Source organism: Podarcis tiliguerta, assembly GCF_965153285.1.
Source record: "Podarcis tiliguerta genome assembly, chromosome: 16".
Taxonomy (NCBI): Eukaryota; Metazoa; Chordata; class Lepidosauria; order Squamata; family Lacertidae; genus Podarcis; species Podarcis tiliguerta.
Genome location: NC_139549.1, coordinates 42,095,294 through 42,112,648, shown reverse-complemented (window position 1 = coordinate 42,112,648; position 17,355 = coordinate 42,095,294). Strand labels below are relative to the sequence as shown.

The 17,355-nt window shown below is 45.3% G+C and overlaps 1 protein-coding gene across 1 annotated transcript in view; it reads left to right on the top strand.

Annotated features, from left to right (window-relative positions):
- Positions 1 to 6,823, top strand: part of PITPNB (phosphatidylinositol transfer protein beta) — a 32,026-nt gene extending 25,203 nt beyond the window's left edge. The window contains 5 exon segments of the mRNA XM_083419089.1: positions 602 to 679; positions 2,106 to 2,216; positions 2,452 to 2,574; positions 4,056 to 4,141; positions 5,271 to 6,823. Coding sequence (XP_083275215.1) covers positions 602 to 679; positions 2,106 to 2,216; positions 2,452 to 2,574; positions 4,056 to 4,103 — 360 coding nt within the window. The 3' untranslated portion in view covers positions 4,104 to 4,141; positions 5,271 to 6,823.
- The last annotated feature ends 10,532 nt before the right edge of the window (positions 6,824 to 17,355 follow it).

The window sequence follows — 17,355 nt, the reverse complement described above, 5'->3', positions numbered from 1 at the left end:
GGTGTTGATTCCCAGCAGTGTGTGAGGCTTTCTTCTTCTCTTCCCCTTGCAAGTTCAACACAATTTCCCCAGCTGTATTTTTTTATTGTTAGGCAAGGCGGTGCTAATGTTCTAACGAGATTTCACACCTTGGCTGGTAAAGTGGCCAATTAGATGTGGGGGTTGCATGCTTAACCCTACGCCCCAACCAAGTGGGCTCAGTTTTGAAATCATCTTCATGATGTCCAGGGGTCAGCAAACTTTTTCAGCAAGGGGCCGATCCGCTGTCCCTCAGACCTTGTGGGGGGCTGGACTATTTTTTTTTGGGGGGGGGATGAATTCTTATGCCCCACAAATAACCCAGAGATGCATTTTAAGTAAAAGGACACATTCTACTCATGTAAAAACACCCTGATTCCCCAGGCAGTTGGGCCACATCTGGCCCCCGGACCTTAGGTTGCCTACCCCTGTACTAAATGAACAGAACACAGCTATACTCTCCTTTATTCTACAGCTTCTGTGGCTCCTACTTGATTGTTTTTTGGCAATGAAAAATGCTGCCTGAGTGCCCCCCCCCAAAAAAACCCCATCCTAATTCCTCATTGGGCTTTTGATTTCACAGGACTACAAAGCTGATGAGGACCCAGCCTTGTTCCAGTCAGTCAAGACCAAGAGAGGCCCTTTGGGACCTAACTGGAAGGTAATACTATTTGACTTTTCTGTCCTAATCAACAGAAAAAGTCATCATGGAATAGCTCTTGAGCAGGGATTGCCAACCCAGCACCCACAAGCGCTGTGGTCCTTTGGTGCCCCCAGGATGAACCATAATTCGTAAATTCCCAGTTTTTGTTTTAAAAAGGTTTCTAGCCTTTTTTAGAACCAGATATATGAAATAAAACATATAGACTATTACTGTTTTGGGGGGTTGAGAATCTAGCCTGCTGTACCTTTTCAGTGTTTTGCTTTGTGCCCCTTTGGCCACAAGTGTGAGAGAGGGAGAGGTGTGCATCTGTTTGGTGTGTTTGTGAGAGAAGGAGAAGAGCAAGTGTCTGGGTAGTTTGGGGGGGGGAGTGGGGGGAGGTATGTCTGAATAGGTGGGCTGTGAGAGTGAGGCACAGGTGTGCAGGTGAAGCATTTGCCCTTGAGTGAGAGGCATGTTTGCCTGTGGTCTGTGTCTGGGCGAGGGAGGGAGGGATTTTTCTCCTGGCTGTGTCTTGAGGCCTGAATTGGGGGGTTGTAGGTATAGATCTCTTAAAGCTCCCTTCTCCTGTGAATGGGTGAGCGTCAAGGCAAAACTGGCATGTTAGTTTTCTATCATGGTGCCGGATTTTTGAAGTATTCAGCATCCTAATTAATCCTAACTGCTTCCTATTAATCTGCAACCACAGCAGGTAAACATGGTGGTTGCCTTTAAACTATTTAAACCTTGAATCTTCTTTGCATGTGGAATGTCTGAAGTTTGATGCCCAGGGGCATCTCAAGGTGGGCGGGGGAGAGACTCCCTCCTCGGAAACCCTGGAGAACCATGGCTGCCGTTCCGTGGAGGCAATACTGAGCTAGAAGGGTCTGACTTGGCACAAGGCAGCTTCCTGTGTTCCTATGAGAACAGGGGTACTGTGAATATTAAATCTCTTTTGAGCCTTCTTTTGATATGAAATGGCACACCTGCTCTTGAACTGAATGTAGCATTGATAAAATATCGGTTCATTTATTCTGGCTCTTTGCTGCCCTCGCCTCTTCCGGGGCACCAGCATTTCTTGCTGTGTGGTAGGATATTGCCCAGCCTCCCCCAGCCTCCCTATCAGCCCTTTTCTCTGAGGAGGGTGACTGGCCTGTGTGTGAAAATGTGCACCAGCTAGAACTGCATTGCACAGCCATGTTGGAAGGAAGACTGCCCACTGGGCCAGAGGCCTCCTGGGTGCATCTTAATCAGCCATTGAAAAGGACTGACAGTGAGGGCCCAAAGCAGCCTTGGAGAGGAAGTCCTGTTCCATAGAATTGTGGCTTGATTTTTTAGTAGGGATGACTTCAAGGTAAGACACTTCAATTCAGTTCCCAGAGTCTGCCTGATGCCTGTCAAACAGAAACGCCCCACTCACCTTCTTCTTTTGCTTCTCTGCAAACAGAAGGAGTTGTCTGCTGATGGAGACTGTCCGAAAATGTGTGCTTACAAGCTGGTGACAATCAAGTTTAAGTGGTGGGGACTGCAGAACAAAATAGAGAATTTTATTCAGAAGGTGAGAAGCTGGGAATGTTTGTCAGAGCTTGGAGGAGACGAGCTTCTTGCGTGTTGATTTGAATTGCTTGGTTTGACTTTGGAAGAATTGCCTTCTTGGGGGTAGATCTGCTTCTGGACTGTTCCCTTAGTCCTGTGAGAGAGGCAGCTATGAAGGCTGCAGGAGAAATAGAACAGCAGTTGCTTAGTGAACCTGAGGGACTGTGGCCTCAGCCTGCTTTCTTTTCTCTCTAAAGCAAGAAAAAAGGATATTTACCAACTTCCATCGCCAGCTCTTCTGCTGGATTGACAGGTGGATTGACCTCACGATGGAGGACATCCGGCGGATGGAGGATGAAACGCAGAGAGAGCTGGAAGCGGTAAGAGTGCTCTTGCAGAGGTTTCTGACTTGGCGCAGCTGCCATGTTCTGCTGCATTCAGGCCTTCTGGGAAATGCAGGACTGCACTTTGTTGGAGCATTACTGTGGTGGGAGAGACTGCTCAGCCCTCTGGAGGCTCACTCTTGAAGCAAAAAAGACAAGAGTGGCAAACAGAGCTTGTAGGCAGGCTGCTCACTTGAGCCAGCCCCCCTTTTTGAAAGGGCAAACCACAGATTGGTGGGCTAGCTGCCTCTTTGACCAGGACATCCTGGCCAGTCTGCAGGGCTTTCCTTTCCCCTGTATGAAGTTTGGCTATTAAAACTTGCCTTGGCTTTTTGCTGGATATGTGTGCTTGTTCTGTACGCTTCTGAATTACTGCTAATGCTACTAACGCTACAAGGGACATCTCCCCATAGAGCAGAGTGGCTGAGAAACCTGAGGAAAGAGTCAGAGCAGGAAGGAAGATCCCCAAGAGAGCAAGGGGCTACTTGTTTCATGCCCCCTGGTGTCTGCCACATTCTTCTGCTGCTGCTCATTTTTTCAATCCTCAAGCGAACAAGGATTTTACAGTACATGTACATCATGGAGACTGTCCTGTGTTTCCTTTCTGTCCTTCCCTGTCATGTTGTTGCTGCCTGTCTCCTCTTGCGTGTTGCTTTGTGGGGCTCCCTCCATGGAGGTAAATGCAGGTTGCTCTTGGGCTCTGCACTGGGACCTCCAGCAGCCCATCCAGCTCCTTGAAGCTGCTGCCCTCTTCACAAGCATCTTTGTGTCTCTGGGCAGCCCAGTTGCGCAGATGCTTCCTCATGTGATCAGAGGCACGGGGGTGCTGAGGGGTGCCAAGACTGCCTAGCCTGGAGGGAGGGGGAGTGGGCTTTACGGACCTCTTGCCCCCTCAGGACCCGGTTTCTTGCCTTGAGCTCCTCTGGCCTTCCTCCTTCCTTGAAGGTCTCTGGCTGCCTTGGCTCATCTCTTCTTCAGCCAGCTTTTCTGTTTCTTCTTGACATCTTGTTGTGTGTGCTCCTTCTCTGATTCATCTCACCTCCTGCATCCCACCTTCTTTCTGTCTGTTGTGACTAACATCTTGCATCTGGTGGTTGTTTGCCCTTCATAGGAGGCCCCAGCAGGGGAGAGATGTTGCAGGACAGGTGTTTTCAACTGTTTTAGACCTAGGGACCACTTTTAACCCTAACATACATTTGGGGATCCATTTCTTAACCTTTTAATATATATTTTCTTGGTGGTGGTTCCTCCTCTTCTCTTTCCATTTCTCCTCCCCTGGGCAACTCGGAGTTTGCCGTTTGCTTGAACTGTGTGCTGTTGGTTGCAAATGGAGCGCTCTTCCTTCCTCTCACTTGCTTCAGGGCACACGGCTATTTGATACTGGCTACCAGAGGCTTTTCTCTGACCAGTGTAATCCTTTCCAACTAAATCCTCCTCTGTTAACTGCCTAGTGGCTGACAGTTTTATTTTGCATCTAGATGCGTAAGAAGGGTTCCGTCCGAGGTACGTTGGCTGCCGATGTCTAGAGGAATCTTCTGTAGGGTCAGAGGCCAAATGAAGCTGTGTAAGTGACTTGGGTGCTGAGGATCTCAGGCCTCTCCTGCCAAAGGACATTTCCTGCCAAGGGGAGTTACTGTATCACTCAAATGATGCCACAGTGCTCCTCTAGCCTCCTTTTCCACCTTTCCCAGCTCAGGCGCTGGCACCTCAATGCAGGCATTTCATTTTTTATTTACTTTACTTAAAAGAGTTATAGCCCACCTTTCATGATGATGAGGTACAGCATAATATAAATGATAAAGAACTGATCAGTAAAACAAAAAAATAATTCTTTAAGACGCCAGTAAACAAAAGGTGATGAAAACAGTTGCAGAAAAGAAGAAGCTAAAAACCTAAAAAGCCTTGGTAAGGAGGCTCATTTTCACTTGGGGATCTGGTGTGCCTGTCAGGGGAGGGCATTTCGCCAGCCAACATGGCGACACACTCCAGGGCAAAGGCATCTCCTCAGAGCGACACACTCTGGGTCCTTGCTTCACCCCAACAGTGAGTGGCTTTTCTTGTGAATGTGACAGCTGTGGTTTTATATCAGAATGTTAAAAAACAAACAAACCCCACCCTCACCCCAGTAGCAGAACCTCATACTTTCCTGCCACACCCTAGATATACCCTAGACAGAGCTATCTGGGTCGCTCAGGACTTTTCTCTGAAGTAGGAGAGGCACTAAAAACTTGGTGGTTAAACTGGAAAAGAAGTAACAGGCTGCAGGCCTTTCCTCATTTTGCAAGGTGTATCCGAGCCATAGTCACACTCTAGGCTGTTTCTCTCAAGTTAGCATGTTTGGGCTCCCGAGGAATTCCAGGAAGGCCAGATCTTCCTACTGAATGAACTACAGCCTCTTGAGCCCCAAAGTTTGGCCTTCATACCTAAATGCACAACATCAGGATCTCTTATTCTGAGTGGGACACCCTGCAAATCGCTGAATGCTGCTTCAATTGTAAATTGACATTCACATCAGCTTCACAACATTCCTTTATCTTGGTGGTTTAGCTGCACGATGTAAAGATGGCTTCCCTGGAGAAATGTTCAAGAGCATTTGTCTGTCTGTCTGTCTCTCTGTCTGTCTGTCTGTCTGTCTATCAGTGAAAGCTGGTCACTGACTGATGGACTCTTTCCCCCGCTCTCCCCCCATACAGTTGCGTAACCAAGGTGAAGTGAGAGGGACAAGTGCTGCCAATGACGAATGAAGACCGATCTGTGCTCAAGTCGCATACGTGGCGTGTTGATACAACTGTGTGTGTGTGCATGTGGGTGCATGATTTTTGCACGTGCAATCATGCATGCACATGCACACGCTCACACACACATATGGTGTGCATTTGTACAGAGAGACCGCTGCAGTTTCTCCAAGGTACTGAATCTCTTCCAAAAAAGACAGAAGCTGCTTTCATTATGTATACCCAAAGCAAATAAAGCCACCTAGTGTCATTTAAGAGAGGAAGAGATTGTTGAATTATGCTAATTGGTATGTTTCAAGACTGTTGATGCTGGACCAATTCTTTCCCTCTTGTTTTATGCCTGTCTTGAGTGTCTCTTCCTGCTAGGACATGCCTTGTCTTTTATGCTTAGGTTTGGATCAGAAGTTAATTCCCCATTTTGTGTTTCCTTCATGATTCTGTAATAGGAACTCTGAATGTATTTATAGCTATTTATTTCTAGATTGTCACTATCTTGGAATCAAATCAGAACTGTTTATTGGCAGTAAGGATCATTTCCCCCTCTATTGAGTGAAAAATACAAACACAACTTTTATCTGTCTGCTGCAAAAGGATCTGTCTTATTGGAGTTTTCTACATTGGAAAATCAAGTGTTTCTTCATTATAATTGGCAAAATAAGAAAATGCTTATGTCATAAGCATCAGGAGTAAAGGCATTACTGAAACCTTGTCAGTTCTGTTCTTAAGCATAAATTACCATAAAAGCAAAGCGCCCAAAAAGAGCCAAAGCGGCTGCTTTCTGGAAAGGTTGCCTTTCCAACAGTTTCGTTCGGAAGCTATGCAGAAGTTCAGGAGTTTTGCACCAAGCACATGATCACATAAAGCTGGCACTCCATAGAAATTTCTTAAAGCTGTTTTCAGTTGAGGAAGGTGAATTGTATCTTGGATATAACTATCACAGTGCTTAGTAGCTCAGCAGCAAATATTCCAGTACCCCAAGCAAGCTTAGAGTTTGGGTTTGGCTTTCTGTTTGAGAGCTAATGGACTTTTGTTTGTTTGGTCAAAAGGCGCTGAGGTCTGATGAGCTCACCCTCTTTTTGAATGAGGCAAGCATGCCACTGGCTTGTTCGGGGGGAGGCACTTAAAGTGCAATAGAAGCTTGCTGCATTTTCATCTGGAGCCTGACCTTTCCAGGATTATGGTGCTTCTTCATCACCCCACCAGATGATTAGCTTTGTAAATATATAAATACTGTTTTTAAGAGACTTGCTCCTCTAGGCTTGTTGCTCATAAAATAATCCAAGGGCTGGCTTTTCCCATGCAAGAGTCTGCTCCCACCAATACAAAGGAGAGCCCCAATACCTGCCCCAAACAGCAAGTTACACAATGCATCAGTTGTGTGGGTTTGGTTGGGGGGGGGGCGGTTCATAATAAACGAAGAGGGGGAACTTTGTAGCGAATGTAAAACTTAGTTTACTTCTGCAGTTTCTAAACTGTATTAAGAAAATTTAAATAAATTTGCTCAGAAAATACTCCTTGTCTGTTGTGTTCGGCTCTGGTGAGGAAGGGCAGAATTAGAAGCAGTGGAGGGCGTAGAACTGGTTCAGAGGGAGGGGCAGGCAGAGCCTTCAGTCTGGAAGGTCGCTTTGCCTGGAGCCTCACAGAATGGCCATTTTATCAGCCGAAGAGTAGCAGCCGATAGTCCTTTAGGAATTGCCCTCATCTGATGCTCAAAGAAGGCAATATCCACACAGGCTAAGAAAAGCAACGGTTTGGTTAGAGTCCCTCCCACCCCACCCCAATTATGCCACCAAGGCCCTGGGACAGGCAAAACTGAGTATGCAGCTGCTCGATTATAGGAAGATGTTCCTGTGATCGTGAAATTTGGCCATCTTAACTTTGCTATCCATTAGTGTTTATGGCCGGGGCTGGGGGGTTATGTCACTTTATCATATATGAATACATTTTTTGGCCTCTTTCTGAGATTTGGTTCCCCTCTCCCTTCTTCTCTGATTCTTTTTATCCTCTATTGTAGTGAGTGTGGCTCAGTAGTCAGTCTGCGTTGCCTGTTATTTGGGATCAAAAGAGTCAGAGGCCACTTAGCAGGTGAAGGGAGCAGGAAAGAGACTGTTCACCAAAGAAGGCAAAGATTGCAAGACTTTATTGTATGTGAGCTGCTCTGGGAGCTTTTTGCCTGAATAATAGGTACAAATGCTCTAAATGAATTAATAATGGTGGTGATTAAATAATAGAAGAAGCTGCCTTGGCATGAGCACCAGATCCACAATGGCATCCTGATCTTAGTTGGTTGTGCATCCTTTGATGGAGTCCCTTCAGGAAAGGGCTTGTGTGCCATTTTGAGCCGGATTCCCTGTCATATGAGGGATCCATGAAGGTGTCATTTTGGTGCTCAGTTCTAGAGAACGCTCTGCCAGGCAGTGCATCCCAGTGGATCTGCAGCCTCTCTGGTGATTGAGCTCAAGCAGCCCAGTCGTCCCAAAGGCATCCTGGCTGCCTGCTGGGCCGAGGGTGAGGAAAGCAATGCTTGTCGTCTCGAGCAATGCAGCTTTGTCCTTTTTAATATGTCCAAGTGACAAAGTTGAAAGGTGGGCCTGGGGCGCTAATGAGTTTGAAGTTATTATGATCTGCCCATTAAGTGTTAGCCTTCACCATCATGTTCATTGTCCCCACAAAGTGAGAGTGTAGGAAGTGCTCTGCAGTGTCTCCTTCCTGGGCCTGGAGGTGATTTAACACTCTTATTTATTGATTCTCTTGATTAAACTCTAATTTTATCTCCTATAAGTGTGGAAGATTTACATGAAGTATGTTCCATGAAGCCTCTGGCACATTAGAATAATTGAGTTCATTCTCTCTAGAGTCCTCATCTGCACTTGGAATGCATTATTTTTATTTTATGTATCCTGCTTAGTTTTTTCAGGCTTTGGTTTGCTAGGCCACGATTATTTCTAAAGTATCTTGTGTTCCAGATATCATTCATCTGTATTGCTTTCTGCTTAACAACAACAACAAAAATTCACTCCAGAACAGACATCACCCCACCCCTAAAGAAGAGTCAAGCAATAGAGGAACTTCAAATTACTGCAACCTATTAACTACAAATTCTAAAGATACTAAATTCTGTCAGCTGCGACTTGAACCAAGACAAAGGACAAGTGTTAAATGGCTTACCAATGCCAATATATTTGTGTTATTGCCAGCTCTGTTGCCAACTGCCACTGTTAATAGCATGTTTGTCACTGTCCATGCCAGTTGGTTGGGGATCACCATCTTATGAAGGCTATGGACCTTCTTCCCAGAAAAGGACACACACACACACACACACACACACAGATTTGCAAACAACTGATTTTATCACGTTGGAAAAATAAATGTTTGTGCCAAATTAATGGACCCTTGGTTAAGAACCCTTGCTCACTACATTTCATTTCCCTTTGACCTTAGTATTTATAATTCTACCTGCATCCCAAAAACAACTTATGTGTACTTACATATACCAGCAACTCACAGCAACACTTCATGCATTTGGTGACATAGGCTAGTGTCCATAAAAGCTTATGCTATAATAAATGTGTTAATACTTAAGGTGTCATCAGATGCTAAGTTGCTTCAGACACACGAGTGGCCTTTTCAGTAAGATGCCCAGAGACCAAGAACTGATAATTGCCTAGCTATTCTCATACTTGATTTAAGTGGCTGGATTTCAAGTTCTCGTGTGAAGGAAAAAAATCACCTTTCTGTACAACATTCAGAATCATACAAGCATCCACTGTCCTCCCTCTTTCTTAGATGCTGATTTGGGGTTGTGTCTAATGTTATTTACTCAGTGTAAACAAACGTAATGGGCATGATCAACTTAGGCCCATTAATTTCAATGGGTCTACATTCAGGACAACTAGCATTGGCTTACAACCCATTTTTTGTAACCAAAAGCCCCAGACGCCATCAGAACAATTCTCCCAACTCCTTGATCATTTCCTGCAGCTGAGATGGACAACACGAGCTGAACACTGCACTCCAAAGGTGGTCACACCATGGGTCAAAGCATTTTTATTTTCCTGATGATCCCTAACATGGAATTGGCCATTCACCTGGTATAGAGAGAGTGGCTTGGGCTGAGGGACCCCACTGTCTTTGGGCTCTCAGCATTCTGCTGAATCTCCACAGCCTTGGCCGCTTCTCGGGTTGTGCCTAACTCCAGATCATTTTTATATTAAATAACACCAGTTGCGTTACAGCTGTGTGGAACTCCACTGCTAACATCCCTTGACTGTAAGGACCATATGTTGCTAATCCTCGCCTTCCTCTTCCTAATTACCAATACATCAGAGGACTTTGCGTTGGCTCCAGGTTTTGGGGGGCCTCTGGGCCCTCTTGCTTCAGGTCTAGCCAACAGAACCTCAGCAGATGCCTGGCTGTGCAAAGGACTGTGTCAGAAGATTTTTAGAATTAAAATGATGCCTGCAGTCTTGCCACCACGCTCAGGGGTTGGCAAGGGTGGCACAAGTTTTCAGGAGGCCCTAAGTGCCCTCACAGCCCAGCGAAAGGATTACCAGGTAACAATGAGTAGCCTTCAGTCTGCAGCAGTGACCGTGAATGGCCAGGATTGAGCAGCTGAACTTGCCATGGTCTGCCCCAATTTAATTTCCTCATGATGCAGTTCCACTGGGCCTGGTATTCTTAAAGCACCAGACGCCTCTCAGTTTTTCTATAGGGGACTCAGATGGCCAGGCATCAACAATAGTGGGCTCTGCTGGGACCCTAGCAATTACACAAGGATGCTGGTGCCATACAATGAGGCAGGATTTTCCTTTGTACAGAGAATACTGATTTTGTGTGTGTGTGTGTGTGTGTGTGATTCTTCTGTAGCTTTCAATAATTTAATCCCTCTGTGTGTCCTTGTTTCACATGACACTCCATGCTTTCCAAAGACGCCAGACTACTGGATGACACAAGCCCACCTGGGCACAGGAGCAAATCACTGTTTATAGAACCATAGAATCGTAGATTTGGAAGGAACCACTAGTCCAACCCCCTGCAATGCAGGAATCCTTTGCCCAGTGTGGGGCTCAAACCTATGACCCTGAGAGTAAGCATCTCATGCTTTCCCGACGGAGCTAGATAACCAACACCTCACAACCAGTTAAGAATTCATTGCATGAAGTCATCCATCTATCAAACAGGCTAAGGGTTAGCAGCTATCTCAGACATAGGAAGCTGTCTGGTCATTGGTCCAAGCAGCTCAGGATTGTGGGCAACATGAATGTCTTTCCCAGCCCTATCTAGAGGTGTTGTCAGGGCAGGACCCTACTGCTGAACTATGCAAGGTAAGTAATAGTTAAGGTGTGGAAGGGAACATGGGTTTTTGGGGCATCTCTCTTTGCTCCTGTCACCTTCCCAGAGTCATTCCTTGGATGGTGTTTCCTCTATCTGTGTGAGAGTCGTGTGTATTTGAGTCCAATGACCAGTAGGTGGTGGTGAAGGATGTGAGAATAGGCCTGACTTCCTCTGATCGTTTTTTCCCCCACTGTGCAAGATCACCACTCCTTGCAGGACGGAGGGGCAAGGAAGACTGCTGCTGCTGCTTTTACACAAACTACTCAAGCCAGCTACACATATTGAAGGACTTTAACCAAAAGCAGCTGTTCATGGAGTGAAAATGCAGATTGCATGTTTATAAAATGGAAAGCAATTAGATTGTATATAATATCCTAGGACTCTGCTTGCAGAGAGTTGGATGCATGTAGTGCACGGGGAATTGTGATTGCTTCCTCTCCTCACCCCCTTCCTGTACTGAATGATCAGGATTTAAAAGAGACAGGCGGCAATCTCAGAACTATATGCATGGAAGCAGCTGTTTTTGAAAGCTACATTGCCTGTGTTGGCTGTTTGAATCCTTAGTTGTGGTTATATTGAATGTCTGGGAGTCCCCAGTGCCTGGAAGAGCTACCAAGCTTGGGGTGTGTTTTTGTGTGTGTTGGGGGAGAGCAGTTTTCCCCAAGGGGTCCCAGTGACATTGTCCAATTCCCTGCACTACTGGAGTTAACATTTTCTGGATGGCCTCCTGGTTGTTCCCCAGCCTCCTTCCTTTCACACTCTGCTCTAGGAACACTCCCCTCAGCTCAAGAGAATTCAGAAGCTGTGGGTGACCAGTTGGAAGAAAGTTAATCAGTTTCTGAGAGCTCTCTCCTGGCTTTTGCCATTGACACATCATGTGTGCTGAGGGGGCTATGTACTTCTGGCTAACTCTGTCTTGCCCCTCAGCAGGGCACACCCAAGAACAAAAGTAAGGAGGGCGATTAGCTCTGCACAGGGAATAATCACCACCTAAAATGTTTGCACAGCACAATCAAGAGGACTGAGTGAAATGGGGAGAAGAGGGCAAAGGGAAGGCTGCCTGCTCCCAGAGTTCTTAGTGATGAAGGAGAGTGGATAAGGAAGGAGCAAGTGAGGGACTTCCTCCCTCAGAGAGCTTCTGCATCTGGATTGTGCCGTTTTGTGCCCTTTCCTAGCAATCCGTTAAGGCTTCAGTGCAAATAAAGAGCTGCTCATGTTAAAGGACTTTTGTGTGAACTTCAACAGAGAAGTCTGGAGGCCAACTGAGCAAGTGGAGAATCTTTTTCTGAGCTGGTCAAGAATTTCCAGGGGAACGTGGACTTCATTTATACTACATGGAGAGAGTCTGTGAATGGAGCATATTCCGAACCACTTCACTGAGAGGAACTTTGGTATCCACTCTAGTAACTACCCCCCATTCCACTTCAGCAATATTAACCCCTCGCCTTCCCCAACTTGGGCTTCACAGGCAGAGGTGACACATCAAAGGAGATGGTCAGAGAAGATGGGCACAGGCTTCTTGTGTGACTGGTCAACAAAACATCCCATCCATTAATTGAGAGAGAGAGGCAAAAACTCCACACTTACGGATAGGAGTGGCTGTGCCATTTACAGTATATACCAGGTAACTTTGAAAGGGTTGTTTGGTGGGGGGGGGGGTCCATGTTCTCCACTGACCAACCTCAGTATTACCTATTAGGTCAGGGAAAGGAAGCATGTGGTGCCTATAGATTGTTGGACTGCAGTTCCCATCATCCCTGGCTGTCGCCCACACTGGCTGGAGCTGGTGGGATCCAATGGCATCTGAAAGCCCACAGGGTCCCCATCCCTTCATTTGAGGACACCTTGGTTGCTCCTCGGATAGATTTCCTGCTGGCACTAGAAGCCAAAGCTGGCCAGGATTCTCATTTGTGCAACAAATCACCCTTTTGCTTTCTTTTCTGTATTCTGTATTAAAAGGCAAGTCGTCTGAATAAAGAAGTTTTAATCTCACAAGAACTGAAATGCTTGTATAAAAAAGTCTTCCTGAGCCAGGAAGTCCGTGGCTCAAGCTGAGCCTTCTCAGGGTCCCCTTAGGGAAGCCTCCTGGCCTGCATTACATGGTTGCTGCAAGGATCACTGGGATGGTGCATTTGAACACTTAAGTGAAAACTAAAGATGATAGCAAGGCTGCAACACTGAACCGATTAGAAAAGCCTTTTGCTTGAGGAAAAGGTGCTTCTGACTAATTGGGTGGAACATTTTTAAAAGAGCCTTCTTACTTATAAAACACATAGATGGCATTCTTCCCATCTGGGGGGCTGAAGTGGGGGGGGGGGGTAGTGCTACAGAAAAGGTGGCTGTTGTGCTCAGGTCCTGCGAGTGAGCTTACTCCCACGGGGCATCTGTGAAAACAGGATGCTGGACAAGATGAGCCCCTTTGGCCTCATCCAGCTGCTGCAAGGCTCTCCTGCTACAAGAGGGAATCCCTTATCCAGGATGGTGTCTCCTGGGACATTGCCTGAGAACAAAGTATGTTGCTGTTTCCCCTTCAAACCTGTATTTAATGTAATAATTGATTCAACAATGTGATCATATATGTGTACTGAGAAGTAATCCCATTGAATTCACTGAATTCCCAAAATCAGTCAGTTTAGGATAGCCTTAACTTTTTAGGATTACAGTGTTTATTTTTAATTAGATGACAGCTGTAATAAAAATATGCAAAATATGTTCTAGAAATGCTAAGTATTAACAGAGGAATCACCTCAACCCTTGCACTCCAGCTCAGTCATTGAGATCATCTGCAGGAGCATTGCTGGTCATTCCCTGAGCTGGCAAGGCTGAGCTGGAAAAGAAACGGAGGGAGAGAGAGCCCATCGCAACACCCCCTCCCAGGAAGAGCAGCCAGTCCCCCCCCCTTTGGGGATTAAATGGGGGGGGCTGGGGGAAGATGGAGCCCTAAAGGCAGGAGTCAGTTCACCAGAGCAGGCCAAGGCCAAGGCCTGGAGAGGGTTGCAGGGAGAGGGTCTGCTCAGCCCCTCCTTTGGCTGTCCTTTGCAGCACCCTGAATCTTGCAGGGGCTGGTGGGAGGGGCAGTTCTGCCAGAAGGATGCTGTGCAAGGGGGGGAAGGGCTCCATCCTGGCTGAGGGGGGAGGGGCTCCTCCAAATCTGTCTCATTTCCCCTTGTTGTTATGGTGTATATTACAAAATGAAGGAAGCGTTGCGCCATCTTCCCCGAGCCCTTACAGGCCCTCTGTGAAAGCATATTTGTGGAACTTTTGTTTCTCAAGGCTTCTCAGGTCAATGTGTCAAAAGAAGTCCTCTCTGCATAAGTTTTCAGGGCCAGCCCTGCAGTTAGGCAGAGGGAGGCAGCTGCCTTAGGCAGCTCATTTTGAGTGTTATGAAAGGGCAGCAGATTGTTAACGATTTGATCTGTTCCTTCATGCATTTTTACTGCTAGGAAGGGAGAGAAGCACTTGTGAGTTCCCCCCACCCCTCCAAAATACTACGGCTGGCCTTGGATACTCTGCATCTTGATCTGACGCCATTTGTTGCTCTGCCAACACTCGGCCAAGTGTCATGTGCCTACGCTGGTGATGCTCCAGCCCTCTTTTATGGCAAGCCCTTTCCCTCAGCAGCTTTCCTACAAAGGTAAATGGGCCAATTCTCTCACTAGGTGAGCTAAATTATGGAAACCCCCTGTGAATATGTGTGGAATCATTCTTTTAGTGTGGCAGAACTATCACTCCGTGCCTATTGTCACCTGGTAGGTGCCTTTGGTGTGTTCTCCTTAGGGCCTTCTTGAAACATTTTGTTTAGACAAGCCTATCCAGACACAAAAATGCTGATGTATTTTAATTTCTTTTTAGTTTACTGCTAATTTTAATGGTTTTTTATTCCTTGCTTTTAACTATTTTTACTGATAATTTTCATATTTCTTAAAAAAACAACACTTAAATGTTTTGTTAGAATCTAGTGGTAAAATGTTGTTAAATAAATAAATTAGATGTTTTAACTTCTTCTACCATTGATATCAACTGCTGAGCCCCAAAATTCTGCACAATGCATTTAAAAATGGGCCAATCATTTTATGTTTGAGATCTATACAATTGTTAATTATATGGAGACTGCAAACAGTCTGAAATAATTTTCTCTCTGTGTGTCAGAAACACTAAAATTTAGAACCTCTCAATGAATTTAATTTGTTCAAATCAAAATGAAATACTTTTTTCATGCAGTACAGAAGTAGCCTGTGGAATTCATTGCTACAAGATGTTAAGATGGCCATTGATACAGAAGAATTAAAAAATACATTAAACTGTGCACCCATTCACCTTTATTAGGGCTGCTCCTCATTACAGTTTCATGCATGCTGTTTTATAGTGTGTGAGAAACAACCCTCTGCCTTTTAAGCATGATGGCTACAAATAGTATTTCATTCTCTGTGTAGAGGGAGTAGTCCTGTAACTACCAAAATCTGGGGGCAGCCACCACAAGTCCCTGCTTATGAGTTTCCTAGAAACTTCTTGCTGGTGACTGTTGGAATGAACAACAGTGCTGGATTACATGGACAATAGGTGGGCACTCAGATTGTCAATTTACACAGGCCCTTTTTGAAGCCCCATGCTCAGTGACAGAAACTAATTCTATTTGCCACAGGAATACGCTAATCAATCCCCCCGCCACCACCCCATTTCAGACAGGAGGAAGCACAAATCAAATTTTGGAGTGGAACCTTTGCTTCTCAAAGGCTATACGGTATATGCAGCTCTGACTTGCATTTTACTGAAATGGCTTCTTTATAGCAAGCAAAGGTAAGATACATTTTTGCTGGATGAAGTAATTTAAAAGAGTCTTTCTTGCTGCTGACTGACTGAGCTCAAGTTTCTCCCGCGTACGTGCTTGTTTTGTGCAGTTTACATGTCAGTATTTCTAGTTAGATTCTCAGTGGTAATGAGCCCACAAAGTTGATTGCTGCAGGGGAGAGAGTATCATTCTCAATAGCTTTGCTGAATAATTATGGACTAAGCTAAACTCTTGCATTTCCTTGCTAATTGTGTATGGTTGGTGATGTTTTATGTATGGTGCATTCATTTTGTTTTAAAGGACATGTATTTTGCTGTGCAGCAACTTTTCTCAGCAAGTTGAATTGGCCTGTATAACATCCAATCATGTGGCTCAGCCTTGGCATGTTTGAAACAGCAGCCGGACCTCACGTGTCAGAAGCCCCCCACCCTTCCCGGTTCCACATGGATACGGCAGCAATAACTCTGTTGTATTCTTTTCTGCACTATAAAATTGAGCTTGAGAAATTTCAGTTTGGATGCCACTGAATGGTCCTGGCACTGGTGGTCTCAAAGTGAGGTGCAAGTCTGATGAATTCCAGTGGAATTTATTTCCAAACCTGGCACTGTGATCTGAAACATTCTTGTTGGAGCAGTTGCTATTTCCAGTGACAGGATAATATTGAATAGTATTTCTGGATCTGTGAATAGCAAGGTTGGGTTAGGCTTGGCAAGTAACATGGATTTATTGTACGGCCTTGAACAAATCTATATAAGAGCAGCCTGTATGGAATGAGGTCAAATCCAGCACCCTGTTTCTAACGGTAGGTTACCAGAGGTTTTTAGGAAGGCCACAAGCATAGCATGAAAGCAATGGCTCTCTCTAGCAATTGGTATTCATAGGTATACTACCTCTGAACATGGAAGCTGTTTAGTTATCATGGCCCACAGCAGTTGATGTTACGTATCTACTAACATACCTGTTACGTTGCCTCCCAGCTGCAACCCTTTACTGCAACCTGGGAGTAAGTAAATTGCACATACTAAACCTAACTTCCAAGTAAATGTATGGGATTGCACTATAAGCATCTTTAATATCCATTTGAGCTATTGATCATCATCACATCTTGTTGCAACCAATTCCATAAAATAGTTATGTGATTTGTTTAGAAGCTCATTGTTTTGTCTGCCTTTAGTCTACTGGCATTTGGTTTCATTAGAAGACCTTGAGTTTTGCTGTTTTCCAAGAGGAAAGGAGGCGGGGGACCCATAGATCTACTTTCTTCACACTTTAACATTATGTAACACTTAACATTAGAGGTCTCTTGTCAGGCCTGGTCTGTAGTTGACATGTTTCTGAGCTAAAAAGCCTCAGGCTGAGACAATTTAGCCGTTACTCATAAAAAAAGTTGCCCCAGTCCCTTGAAAAATTGGTTGCTCTTTTCTGCACCTTTTCTAGCTCCCACCTTGAAATGAGGCGATCAGGAGAGTACCCAATATGCCAGTATGGTTGTATTATAGATTACCAAGCATATAAAGATACTTTCAATCCCTAATCCCTAATACTTTCAATTTCCTAATCCTCTGTGGTGCCTTTTTCATTCATTGCACTACACAGGGAGCTGACACTGTCACTGAGCCATCCACACAAGCTCAATATTCCTTTTTAACTAGGCCTTTGGTTGACCTGATCAACATCCCATACCCTTTTAAAATGTGGCTCTTTTTTGGGGGGGGGGATATTATTGGGTTATTGCTTTTATTTTTATTTTATATACTGTGATCCTTTTATGTGAACCGCCCTAAGACCTCTGGGTATACAGTTTTACCTTGGGTTACATACACTTCAGGTTACATACGCTTCAGTTTACAGACTCCGCTAACCCAGAAATATTACCTTGGGTTAAGAACTTTGCTTCAGGATGAGAACAGAAATCAGGCG